The sequence below is a fragment of the Elgaria multicarinata genome, chromosome 8 (genome assembly GCF_023053635.1).
Source record: "Elgaria multicarinata webbii isolate HBS135686 ecotype San Diego chromosome 8, rElgMul1.1.pri, whole genome shotgun sequence".
In the NCBI taxonomy this organism is placed as follows: domain Eukaryota; kingdom Metazoa; phylum Chordata; class Lepidosauria; order Squamata; family Anguidae; genus Elgaria; species Elgaria multicarinata.
In genome coordinates this window covers 38,712,301-38,725,498 of record NC_086178.1, presented here as the reverse complement: position 1 = coordinate 38,725,498, position 13,198 = coordinate 38,712,301, and the positions used below count along the sequence as shown (strand labels likewise).

Genomic DNA, 13,198 nt, shown 5'->3' with positions numbered 1-13,198 from the left:
TAGACACATTTCGCGAGAGTCAAAGAAGTGCAGTGTACAGACATGGATGTGGGACAGCTGTCTTGAAGCTCATTGGATGGACCTTGGGCAAGTCACTCTCTCTTGGCCTAACCTACTTCACAGGGTTGTTGTGATGATAAAATTGGATCATCCCTACGTACGCCACCTTGGGCTCCTTGAAAGAAGAGTGGGATATAAAGGTGAGAAATAAAATACTACAATGGTGACTGGATGGAAAAATCCTGAGTTGTTGTTGTTGATGATTTATTTCCTTCCTATACTGCCCAACAGCCAAAGCTCTCTGGGTAGTTCATAAAGTGGTATGATTCCTCACACCACTCTTCCAGAAAATTAATAAAACTCGACTGGGCGGGAGGCAGGGGAATCTTAACATACAATTGTAACATTTAGTCAATAATTTATTTTAAATTATTTTAATGATTACATTTAGAACTCCAAAGAGCTTAAGACAGCAAACATTTATTTTATTTATTTCAAAACATTTCTTTACCAATTTTTATTTAAATATAATAATCCCAAAGCAGTTTACAATATAAAATCATGATAAATACAATAAAACCAATAATTAAAACCATAAAACAATGATAAAAATAATAAAATCATAATTAAAATAACTAGGGGTAACTGGCACTATTAGCAGTCAGGAAAATGCCTAGGCAAATAATTGTGTCTTCAGTTGTCAGTAGAAACCTGCTTCTCCCCAACCCTTGTAACAACCATGGGAGGTAGGTTAGGCTGAGTAATAATGACCAGCCCAAAGTCATCCAGTGAGATTTATAGCTAAGTAGGGATATGAGCCCAGATCTCTCAGTCCTAGTACAACATTCTAATCACTACAACACATTATTTCCATTGCTATTTGCTCAAATATTGAAAGCCATACCTTTTCAATTCTATTTTCCTGAGATTTCTTAAAATAGATCATGGGAATCCCAAGCTCGGATGCAGCGATCCACTGAAGTGTGGCACGCAGTTCTGCGTCAGGGCACTCTGGTTCCAGGTCGAAGTTTATCACCAAGAGATCCTTTTGCCCATTGGCTGTTCCCAAGGATAAACAGGAAGTGTATTCTGAAGAAAGAGTGGCATGCCCATTTTCATTCAGTTAAGCCAAATGCTTGTAAGCAAAACAAAATCCCCTTGCCCTGTTTTGGAATATATATATTTATATATAACTTACCTTCTACCTTTTCTGGCTGTTTGTTATGGAATGTGTTTTCTTCTACTAATTCACTTAAGAAACAAAAAGAAGAAAGAAAGCTATTGTGAGTAACTTTGGGACTCAGCCTGACATTCTTTCATGAAAGCTGAAATGATTTCAGAGAGAGCCCTGAGATGTTACAGCTTTATTATAAGATGGAGGGACTTGTTTTTTAGAGCACAATGATGAGAACACAAGAGAGGGTCTTCTCAGGGGCTGTTTCCAGGCTTTGGAACTCCTTGCCAAGAGAGGTACACCTCGCAGGTAAAATGTATCTTTAATTAAATAGCCCTTTGGCCCCGTTTAGAAGATGACTTGTAAATATGTTGTAAATGTTTTTGACCGGTGGTTTTGACTGATTTTAATCAAAGTTTTCCCTCCTTTGTTTGTTTAACTCTGAATTGTATTAAATCTATGCTGTTAGCCATCATAAGCACTATTTGGTGGAAGGTGGGGTGAAAATTTAACAAAAATACACCACCATTCAGATTAATGGTTCTTTAATGTTACTCTCAATTGTTATAAAGGTATCAAACTCAAGGCCCTTTGAAACACTGCAGTGTCTTGTTACAGAGCTAAAGTTGTAGTGCTCAGTTTTAAAGCAACCAAGTTATTTTTTCTTCCTCAGAAAATGCATATCTTGCCCTTCTGTTGCAGACATGGTGCTCAGGATGGCTTGCAATAATTTTAAAATGAAAGATCCAAAACCACATTGAGGATCTCTATATGATAGTACACCATGAGCAAGATCCAATGGTCTATGTGAAGATCTTCTGATCAGAGGAGATTCTGAATCTTTCCCTTCTAAAAGCATCTATAGGGCTGTCCAACAAACTAAGAGCAAAACCCAATGTGCACCTCAGGAGCGGCCTCCAACACACTGTGAGTCTGTGCTGGGGAATAGCTTCCAGGTAAATGCAGAAGTGCCTGTGCAAGCTTAAGCAGCCTCAGGACCCGAGCCAATATCTATAATCTCGTCCTTCAACAATGTGTGTGTTCCTAGCTTATCAGAGAGGTTTCAGTCTTAAAATATTAAGACAGGCCTTCTCTCATCACCCTTTTCTGTCACTCTTCTAAGATAACTCCAAAGGCGTATCAGTGTGCATCTTGCATAAGGCTGTACAAAATGTTTCTGCCCTTGAGCATTTTCAGTACTGTTTAAGAAGTTAAGAGTTCGTTATCTAGACACAACATGTCCTAGTTGGCTGTTAAGCACAGGGAGCAATGCACATGTGCCTTTATCTGGTGAAGTCCCCGTGTTTTGTTCCCTTGATGGGAAAGGCAAGGGAAGCCTTTGGGAATTGCTGCTTCAAGGCACTCCAGGTGACTTGAGGTGTGTGTGGGGGGGTCCCAACAGTGGACCTTCAGAAAGGAGGGCAGGGCTTGGGCCAGGGCTTTGTCAGGCTAGATGGAGAGGCCTTGCATGCCAGGAATTCCTCACCCTTGGCCTACACTGTCTGGCAGTGGTGCTCCAGGATTTCAGACTGGAGTATTTTCCTCAACATTTCTCCAGAAGTGTTTCCCCAGACGTACGTGGAGATGCCAGGGATTGAATTTAGGACCTTCCACATACAACACATGTGCTCTAACATGGAGCTATGCCCCATATTGCCCTGGGACTGATGACCTGAAGGAAAACACACTCTGGTCTCTGCCACTGGAGCACAAAGGCCACTGGAGCAACATTACTGCAAGGGGAAGACCAGCCTGGCCCCAACCACTGGCCAGAGAAAGAGCTTGCTTCCCCAGTCCCTGCCACAAAGAAAACACTTCTCCAACTGCCAGTTGCCTTGAGACTACAGAACTAAAGGCAAGCATCCTTGAGCTCCATCTATCAGCCAAAGGGCTAAGGATGGCTGGGTTGCAGCGTACGTGTGAGTATTTGGAGGTTTTGTAGCATGAGAACCTGTTGTGACCGCCTTGAGAATTATTCAATTGAAAGGTGGGATGCAAATCAACAGGATAAATCAATGAAGCCGCTGCTGGAACAGGACATATGTTTGCTGAAGACAGCTGTTTACACCAGACAGAAATGAGTAGCTACTTGCCACAGACAGTAATGGCTGAAACTACAACTGGTACTGCTGATCTCTTACGTTTGGAAAAGATGCACCCCCACACCCGAGTTCGCAACGGTGCATTCCATGCACAAGGCATGGTGGGATTAATCTGCACTTCAGAGCACGCATGATCAAATTAACGTGAGTGTGGTGGGCATTCACTCCCCCCCTTAAGTAGTTATTATTGCCCATTCTGGAAGAAGCTTAAGCATAGGTTTGCACTTTCACTGTCACTGAAGGGACCTGCAAGGCAGTTAAAATAGCAGCTGGAAAGCGGCAGGACAAACAATGGTGGCTTTCAGATAGTTTAGCACATTCGAGATGATGCGGATGACTTTCAGCTGAAATGGAACAGCACTTCCCAAGATCAGAGGTCACCTTAACAGCTACTTACTTAATGGCACGAGGAGATGGCATGTTTTCCTGATAAATTTCCAGGTCCATAATGCCAAGACTGCTAGTGCTGCTGCTGTTGCCATTGCTGACGATGCAAAAATTTAAGCATTAATGCCAGTCTGCACTAGCGTGCACTTGAACACCCTGTGAACCCAAAGTGGCAGGCAGAACTGCTGCTCTCCTCCTTCTCAAAATGAGAGCGCCCAGTTCTTGTGTTACTCAGCAAACCACTCCCAGCAAAACAAAAGATGTGGACAGATTAAGTAACAAGACATAACGGCTACACACCAAATGATGCTCTGAACTGATGAAGAAAGAACCAGATCTTAAGTTGGTTTTGGTTTGATATGGCAAAACAAAGACCTTATGACAGCTCATGGTCTTAGATAGCAAAATATGCTATGTAAGACTGATTCGTACATGCATACACATCACATGATATCTCATCCCAACACTGGCAACAAATGGGTGTTGTTTTGGAGGTGATCACAGGAGACTTGAAAATTTACATATATGATTTACATATATTCCAGTTAGCACTTGATGTTGAAGTCATCAAGGAGATACCATGTTCACATCAAACGTATCCTAAGCCTTCTGACACTATACTCAGAGATGCCTTTGAATGTACTTCTAGAAACCCAGAAACCTCCAAAAGTGTGTGCAGGGCAGGTATATGGTAAAGAGGTTCGTTGTTTACTGACAGTATTTGTTCTACTTTCTAAGGATTTGTTTATGACAAGGATTTGAAAACAATAGTGGGTGATCAATATAGACGATCAACTCATGCATGACTTTGTGGACCAAATACCCTGTATTTGGTCCACAAAGTATCCATTACTTGCACTGAGAAGAAAAGCTTTTAGTGGTGGCAAATGTGGCCATTTTGATTAGGTTGCAGTAACAAGAGAGATATGAGAACTCAGGAAAAATGGAAAAGCTAAGAGAAAAATGGCTTAAAAGAGGACTGGATTCTCCAGGGATTTTTCTTTATAGGCTGAAGAGTTCTAGTGAATTCAGTCACAATGAAGCTGCATGGATCCATTGTTCTCATGTTCGGTTCTCATGTGCATTAACAACATGTTAAGAAAGAAGTGCTAGGCAGGAAAAGAGGTGGCCCTAGAATAGTCATTTATTGTTCAGCTCATCCTTTTCGATCAGGCCCATCCCAACAAAGAGGATGAGAGCTCAATGCAACAGTGTAAAATGCAAACGACCCCAACAATAGGTGCAATAAATGTCAGTCTGTAAGATCAAACAGACAAAATGAGCCATGATTGGCTCTAATGAGTTTGTCAGATGGCGCTTTCCTTTGCGGGAACAGAAAGCAATTGCTTAGGATTGGGTTGCAATTTCTCTGCATGGTTTCCAAATGCGTAATGAGGCCTCCTGAGGCACCGTATGAAAGCCAGCCAGGTCTCCTCAGGTCTCCTTCGAATACATTCTCTCGACATTCATTCATTCTGAGTAAAGGACAATGAAAATGTTTACGCCAGCGAATATACCCCTTACAGCTCAAAGAGCACGTGGTTACCTCATGGATCTCTCGCTGAGTTGCAAGTAGCTGCTTGTATCATCAGGGTTCTCCTCCTCATTTGCCAACTGACACCAGCTGCTACCTGTGCTTTCATCGCTGCTGCTGAGAGGGACTGGAAACTCTTCCACTGTTTTGGCCTCTATGGAGGCTTCAGGCTCAGGGCCATTGCACATAGCCATGCTGATTGAGAAAAGGAGAGAGGTTCATGATAAAGTAATGAGAAATACTTCCTGCCTCTAAACACTTTTTACTAGAACCCCAAGATAATATATCAACTTGAACCAGGGGCACAAAAAGGCACACACTTAGAATTTTTAAAAAAGCAGGATCCCTCTGAGCACATTCTGAACTTAGGGATTTGTTTTTATCAATAGCAGAACAAAAATGAACTCGCAGTGCTTTCACACGAAAACCCATCCCTGGTTACCTCAAGCTTTCTTCATCACAGCAGTCTATGTTAGGTGGGAAAATGCCTTTTTTTTTGTTGCTATTGTTAAACGTTTGGGAGTCAGAGACTCTTGCCAATCTACTGCAAATCACCCAGTGATCTACCAATATATCCCAGACTACCGTCTGTAGTTTTACTTCCAGGCAGTGGAGGTTGGTGGCTCCGATGTCAGTGGGGCAGTGAATCTACTCTGGGTTTCAGTCAGAACCAGTCAGAACTCTAAAATAGCTATCCAGTGTGCAAAGCACCTTGGATAGCTCCTTTGCAGTTCTCACTGGTTATGGCTGAAACCCGGAGCAGATTCACTGGCCCACTGACATTGGAGGCACCACCCTCCACTGCTTCCAGGTAAGCATTTGTAGCATTTCAGCCTTAGTCTATGTATACATATCTTATACACTGTGTGTGAGTGTCTGTGCATGAATGCATTGTGTCTATTTCTTTGCAGCCTGCCCCATATAGGGAGAGGTGTGGGCCTCTAGACGTTTGTCAACCATGCAGCTCCATCCATTAAAATCTGGCTATGAAACTTACCCGTTGGTTGTTGTGGAAACCAGGTGTCTTCCTGCATCTGTCTTTGTAGGTTTTTCTTTGTTTAGATGCTCCCTTTTACCGGAGGCAATGTTAACTTCCGTTAAGGGCTCGGAGCCTTTGTCAAGGTCTTCTCTTTGATCGGTTTCTATCTGAATTAAAGGCACTTCTCTTAGGCATGCAGAAGAGCTTGCACGGTTTGTAGGAAACAATCCGAGTGATGCACTATGCTGTTTTTTCACATCTACATCAAGTCTGTCTCCTATTGGTTGAGAGTTATTTTGCATCCCTACTGGGGCGTGGCTGCTCTCTGTGGCTTGATTTCTGTATGCGGGATCTTGATGAATGGCAATTATGGTTTTCCCACTTTCCACAATATTTTCAGCTAGCCTGTTTGCATATTGCTGAACATGTGGTGGGGAATTGTGAGGACACTGGTCAGGCTCCGTAACCTCCCCATCATCAACTATGATCTTATTCTTGCGCATCAGAGCTTTGATGGAGTTTGACCAGGTTTCATGAATCAGCATGTCAGTTACCTGATCGGTCCTACATCTTTGGTACAGGTAAGAGTCTGATTTGCAAAGTCCTGAAGAGGACACTGTGCTGATCGGCTGTATGCTTAAAGAATCCCGGTGGCCACTGCGAGAAAGGCCATCTAAAGAATTTGCTTTGATGGGCACATTCACTGTTAGCCTAGATGCCGAAGATCTACTATCAGGCATTGAGGACTGTCTAAAACAAAATGGTGATCGTTGGGATGGAGGTAATAAATTGTTGCTCCAGTCCTTTGCACTCCGAGCAGAAGACCCATTTTCTTTATTTTCTTTTTCAATTTCTCTTAGCATATACTTATAAAACTCTTCTGTTATGCTTTCTGTACTTGACTGTTTGGATGGGCAACTTGGCCTCACGTTGAGGTGGCCATTTTTCTTGGTGACTTGCTGCAGGGCAGAACTTAGGATGTTATTTGCATTTTTCCCAGCATAGTAGTCAAGTAACAAATCAAACTCTCGGCCTTCGTTTTCCATCTGGTTGACCATAAACCGGGAAAACTCGTCCGTAATACTTTCACAGCTAGACTGCTTGGAGACAGAACTTGTCCTGCTTATGGGCTGCCCTAAAGTGTTCAGGAGAGCCAAATTATTTGCAGACGCTTTGGAATCTGAGTCTTCTTCCGGAATGCTTTCGCAGCTGGATGCGTTGACTCTGCTCCACCGGTCACAGAGCAGTCTGTTTCGAGGATGGTTTGGACTCTGCCATACGTTATCTGCCACAGAGAGTTCGGCTAAATTCATAATTTTAGCAGTGACTTCACTGGCAAAGCTATTGCACGAATCCGGTGTGTCGTCGAGGTAAATAGATTCATCCACAACCCTATTCATTAACCTTTCTTTTAGCTCGGGGTGCTCATCCGTTTTCCTCTTGATCTCGCTCAGCCTGGGTGGCCTATGCTTTCTCACAACTGACCCATTAGCTTGCGTTTCCTTCTTCCTTTTGATGGTTCGGCATGACAAAGCCTGGGGCATCAAATATTCACTTCCTCTCTTCCATGCGCAGAACCAGGGTTGCTTGCCATTTGAATTGTCAAGGCAAATGGCAGCTATTTCTGTTGCCATAGAGACCACCGTCTCTGCCAATTCCTCTGCAAAATCTGCTATGCAGTACTTATCTGTTGGGTGCTTCAACTGTAGCAGAGGTTGGGGAGGCAGAAAACCTTGACTACCCAGTAAGGACACAGTGAGTTGGGCTTCATTGAGCTTTTCATGACTTTCTGAACTTACTGCAGCATTAGAAGATTGAACTTCTTGAAGGCCATGTCTGCATTCGCTGGCTGGCATTGTCATATTTTCTTTGCCGGTAAATGATCGGATTTCTTTTTTAGTTTGATTGCTATTGGGATTTATGGATTTGTAACATTCTCTTGCAGTTCTTTTCAAATACCTTTTCTTGGGAGATGTTTTTCCAGAGGGTAAACTATGAGCATTGACCTTAGGTGGTGAACCTGCATGAAGTGTGGCAGGTTCTTGGGCATCTGGCACAACTTCCCCTTTGGTGTCTTTCATTGAATTTGTTGCAGATGCCACATCCTTATCAGGGCTAGTGCCGCACATGGTGCTAACAGGCTGATTCTTGAAGTAGTTTGGGGATAACTGTAAAAGATCATTTGTTGTCTCTTTTGGTTGGCTCTCCATTACCTGCTTGCTAAGATGATCATCAGCCAGAGTATTTGAACATTCACTAAGCTGTGCAAGGTCAGTCATCTTCTTACATGTGAAATACAGCACATTAAAAAGCAGCTTATTTGCAGTTGCAACAAAGACATCTTGGGTACTGAGATCTATGTTTCTTTCTGAACATGTGTTTAGCTGCTTCTTCCTGACCTCTTCCACTGAATGTCTGAGAATAACATTGGACAAGCTCTGGGCAAGTTCATCAACAATTACTTCATCTAAGTGGGGACTGGACGGCTTTGTCACAGTCTGAACAATTTTCCCATTTATAGACTCCATAAAGTCCCCTATATTTCTGTATGTTTCAGGTTTTGATAACACTAAAGATGCCTCTTTGAACAATACTTGTGCAATACTATTGTTCAGTTTCTCCATGCTGCTCCCTATGGCGATGCTACAATGGAGAGTAATGGCTGCTGTGGTCTCAGCAGCAGATAAGAGTCCACCTGAAGTTACAGGATACTTATCATCTGTCTTTTCACCAAGACCACAGACAGCAACAGCACTTGCTACTTGAGTCATGCCACACAGGGCAGACGGAAATGAATAGTCCACGGGTGTACAGTTGACACTTTGGGAAGGTTTTTCCTCTAACTCTTCATTATCAACCATATTACTTTTAGAGTTGGTAGATTCCTGTTCTCCTTTGAGCTTTTCTGCAGCATGTGGACTCGAAATGGTACCAATGACTGTAGCCGCACAGGCCAAGGCTACTTCTAAAGCACTTTGAGTGCCTCCATTGGAGCTGTTGTCTTGTAACCAATCTGCAACTTCGGTTGAATGTTCAGCTTCAGACCAAGGACACACATTTGGAAAGCTAGAGCCTGACCATTCAGATGTGTTGTCAGAGCCATCTGGACTCTGAACAATAACAATTTTGGGAAGCTCGTTCCATGAGCGAGAAGCCATTGCATCCGGCGTTGCACATGCAGCTGAAGTTAAGGAGTTTCCAAGAGAGATGCTGATGGCAGCCTCTTTGGTAAAAGTAGACTGAGACAATCTAATGAATGCATCTTGCAGGACAGACTCTGCCAAATTTGTAGCAAATTGACCTGCAGTGGCTTGTTTATTTTGCATGGGAGGATGGGACGTACTTTCAGCTCTACAATGTGATGTGTCTAAATGATGGTTTTGCTCAGCTGTTGCATCATCCAAAGAAATACTTTCCTCCTTAGCCATTACGGCCAAAGACGCATCTTCTGATACATCCGAATTGTCTGTCTCACCTCTAGAAGAATCTTCCAGATCATCTATATTAGAGGATGTCTTGGATTTTCCAGCTCTACCAGCCTCCCAGTGAAGCTGCTTAACAGCTTTACCTACAGTTTGTAAAACACTCTCCTCTCCCTCACCATTACAGTCTTCTTCAGATGAGCTCGATGTTCTAGCAGGAGCAGTGCCGTCTCTGTTAATACCATCAGCTTCCGGAGTAAAGGGTAATCTAGCTTTTTGGCAATGTAGGTTTTCAAGTCCTTTACCTCTGTACTTTTTAAACTCTGCCGCAGCTTCCGTGACATTTAGTTTTTCATGACCTGGGAAGAGAAAAATGTTCTGTTAGGAAACAAGCCACCATTTCCTGAATAGTGGTTGTGTCAAAGCATCAGGAAGAAGAGCGTGCAATCATCATGTATCTCTGCCCCATGAGCAATGATATTTAATAGCACAAGGGATCTTTAGCTTCTTCTTATTATATTGCTTTCAAGCCCACAATGGAAAGCCATGAACCAAGTAACATTAAGCGCAGTTTACATGAGCCTGACTCCCCCACACACCCCAATGTGTTCAAGTGCACAGGAAGCTGCAGATATGCATTTGGTTGATCAGATTTTACCGTTTTTATATTCATCCACCTCATTCTCATCTTCAAAGTGCTCTGATGCTGTGAGAAAGTCTTCCTCTATTGAGGACACCGAGCAGTTAGTATCGTCCTCCGGCTTTAAGATGCTAGCCTCCAGGTGCTGCTGCTTCTCCTGCACGAGCTCCAGCCCAATCAGAAACTTGTTTATTTCAAAAATGATGCAGCTTGTGCTGTTCTTTCTGTTTCCTCTTGCACACTGAACCAGACAGACATCTGCCAACCAAGAACACTAGAGGGAGGGGAAAAAACAACAACCCACCAAAACAGTTACCCAGTTAAAAAGAAAATGAAGAACTTTTTATCAAAATCTTCTGATCTCACTATTATTTTCCATATTCTGCAATAAAACAAATAAAATGTTCTGAATGTCCATCATTTTCATCTTATGGACTATATATTAACTTTTTTCATTCCTATGTAGCCAGTGCTGGGCTCTGAGAACCTGTCATACTTTATTTTGTACTGAACACAATTGTTCTTTTTTAAAAATTCTTCTTATTCTTATCTTTTAAACATTTGGGGATCACACCCCCATTTTGAATAAAATTTGTGATCTAAATTTGTAGTTTATTGTAGTTGTGATTTTTAAATGGTAGTAACATAGTTATACCTGTGACTTTTTCTGTTGTTGTCTGTAGGATGTTACAGGCATTTTCAGTATGTCCATTATTATGGTTTAAGACTGCAGTCCTAAATACACATACTTGGGAAGAAGCCCCACAGAACTCAGCAGAACTTACTACTGAGTAAATGCATAAGATTGCATTGCATGTATGGCAAGCATGAGAAGGTCCGGCACCAACATTTCAAGCAAACACTATCATGTTAACAACATTTCAAGTGGACACTATCATGAAAGGCCCTTGGGCCTTTCAGTGTGCACAGAAGACTCTGATAAGGAAGTGGCTCAATCTACATCTTCAGGGGAAAGTTGGTCAGGACCTTCTTCAGGTTCCTCCTGACCAGATGACACAGTCTTGTTATAGCCCTTTTACTCCAGAGGAGAAGTCCTCAATGGAACGTCCATGTTGGAATGCATTGGTTTGATGAGGTGTATTTGTTTTATATTTTGTACTTTTAATATTCTTTTGGTGCAGTATGTGTATGGGATATATGTTTGTTGTAGTGCAAATGTCTGTGGCCTTAGTTATTTTGGACGCAATCCTATGTATGTTTAGACAGAAAAAAGTCCTACAACCCCCAGCCAGCATGTAGGACTTTTTTCCTGCATATCTGTTTTGATATTAGTTATTTGGCAGATTAGAAATGTAACAAATAAATAATTATTTATAAACACACACACACATTTTACACATTAGCAGCAAAAATATATAAACTCTTTTTAAAAAAACTGCTCTTAGTGCAACCTTATCTATATCTATTCAGAAGTGAGCCCCACTGAATTCAATGGGAGTTACTCCCAGGTAAGTGTGTACCAGATTATTGCAGCCTTAGTCTTTTTATGCATGAGTGTCTCTGTGTGCCAAGTGGTTAGGATGCGTTCCTCTGTTCTTCCTGCACTGATCCTTTTATAAGCCATGGAATACCTACTGGAGCGCGAAGGCATTTCTAAAGATTAATTTAAAGTCCGTACCTCGGGTACTTCAAAATCAGCCTGAAGCTTCCCTGAAGCTAATCCACTCAGCAGAACAATTTCATTCTCCTTTGGTGGCTGCACATTCATGGAGCTGATAAGCTTTGGGAGGTTCGGGGAGATGCTGATCAATCTCTGAAGTACAAGAAACACGAGCATGAGGCAAACCACATTTCTTTACCTGTCCCTGCTACCAGGTAGAAAATAAAAGCAGTTGTTGGCAAGCCCTCAGAGTCAAAAGGTATTTGAGAGTGAACATTGCATTGAGGGTGGAGGCAGGTTGTCCGGAAAATAGAGCCCTTATATGGCACAGAGCCCAAGAAGGGTTTTTAGCTCTTTCACCACTCAGATCTTGGGCTCCAGATGTGTTGGACTACATCTCCCAACATCCCCAGACAGCCCAGCCTGGCTGGGGATGATGGGGCTTGCAGTCCTTCATGTCTGGAGTATGCCAGGTTGTGGAAGGCTGCTCTAGTTTATATTGGACTCATAATCTCCCTCCACAAATTCTGTGTGTTCATGAATGCATGTGGTGGTGGGGGGGTGGAGGGAGGGAGAGGGGGTCACAAGCCCAGCCCCTGATGCTGCTGTTTCCACCACTTACACAAACGGCATTTGCTTTGGTCAGCAATTCTCGTATTAATTGTGCATTCAAAGTCTATGTGTAAATCTTTTGATGACCCAGCTCCCATAAGCTAACACACAGCTGAACTGTTGCAGCATGAAAAATGTGCTTCAATCCAACAGGCTAAACTTTAATGCCATTTATTAACACCAATGTGGGGGGAAAACTCCCCAGTTAATATCAGTGAACTAGGGCGCTTTGCTGCCTGAGGGGAAGGACAAGATGGCGCCCCCTCCATTCCATGTATGGAAACCGACTGGACTGGTAGTTGAATCTGACTTCAACACTGGCAGTGGGGCAGTGCCTTCTACTGCTCCTGTGGGCAGCAGACTAGCTCCAGGAATGCAGGGCAGGCTGCTTGGCATAAACAGCTCTGACCTCCAACACCTCAACCCCATTTTCCATCCCCCAGTATCCGCTGCCAGAGATGGTCTCCTTACTCTGTCTCATGTTAGGGCCAGCCCTGCAGTGAGTTGGATTTTACCAAGGAAAAGAAAGGGCTGTTGACAAACGTGCAAGAGAAGGATTCCTGAGGTGTTCTTGCCTAGAGTTTAGTGATGGAAATAGTTTGATTCAGGGGAGAAGTACAAGGATGACAAAAGATCTAGAAGATATATTTAGCTCAGATAAAAGATTAAGAGAGGAAGCATTGACAGTTTGCAAGAGTTTAAACGGATGCTGAAAAGGAAGACATAC

The 13,198-nt window shown here is 42.8% G+C and overlaps 1 protein-coding gene across 2 annotated transcripts in view; it reads right to left on the bottom strand.

Moving 5' to 3' along the window:
* Window positions 1–13,198, bottom strand: part of SPHKAP (SPHK1 interactor, AKAP domain containing) — an 81,154-nt gene that overhangs the window by 3,056 nt on the left and 64,900 nt on the right. Inside the window, exons 5-11 of one of the 2 annotated variants that reach the window (XM_063132198.1) lie at window positions 11,878–12,012; window positions 10,257–10,512; window positions 6,195–9,957; window positions 5,210–5,392; window positions 3,674–3,760; window positions 1,199–1,251; window positions 905–1,089 (exon numbers count right to left, since the gene is read on the bottom strand). In XM_063132198.1, coding sequence (XP_062988268.1) covers window positions 905–1,089; window positions 1,199–1,251; window positions 3,674–3,760; window positions 5,210–5,392; window positions 6,195–9,957; window positions 10,257–10,512; window positions 11,878–12,012 — 4,662 coding nt within the window. Of the gene's footprint in view, window positions 1–904; window positions 1,090–1,198; window positions 1,252–3,673; window positions 3,761–5,209; window positions 5,393–6,194; window positions 9,958–10,256; window positions 10,513–11,877; window positions 12,412–13,198 lie in introns of those variants that run through there. The other variant, XM_063132196.1, reaches the window with a different exon arrangement.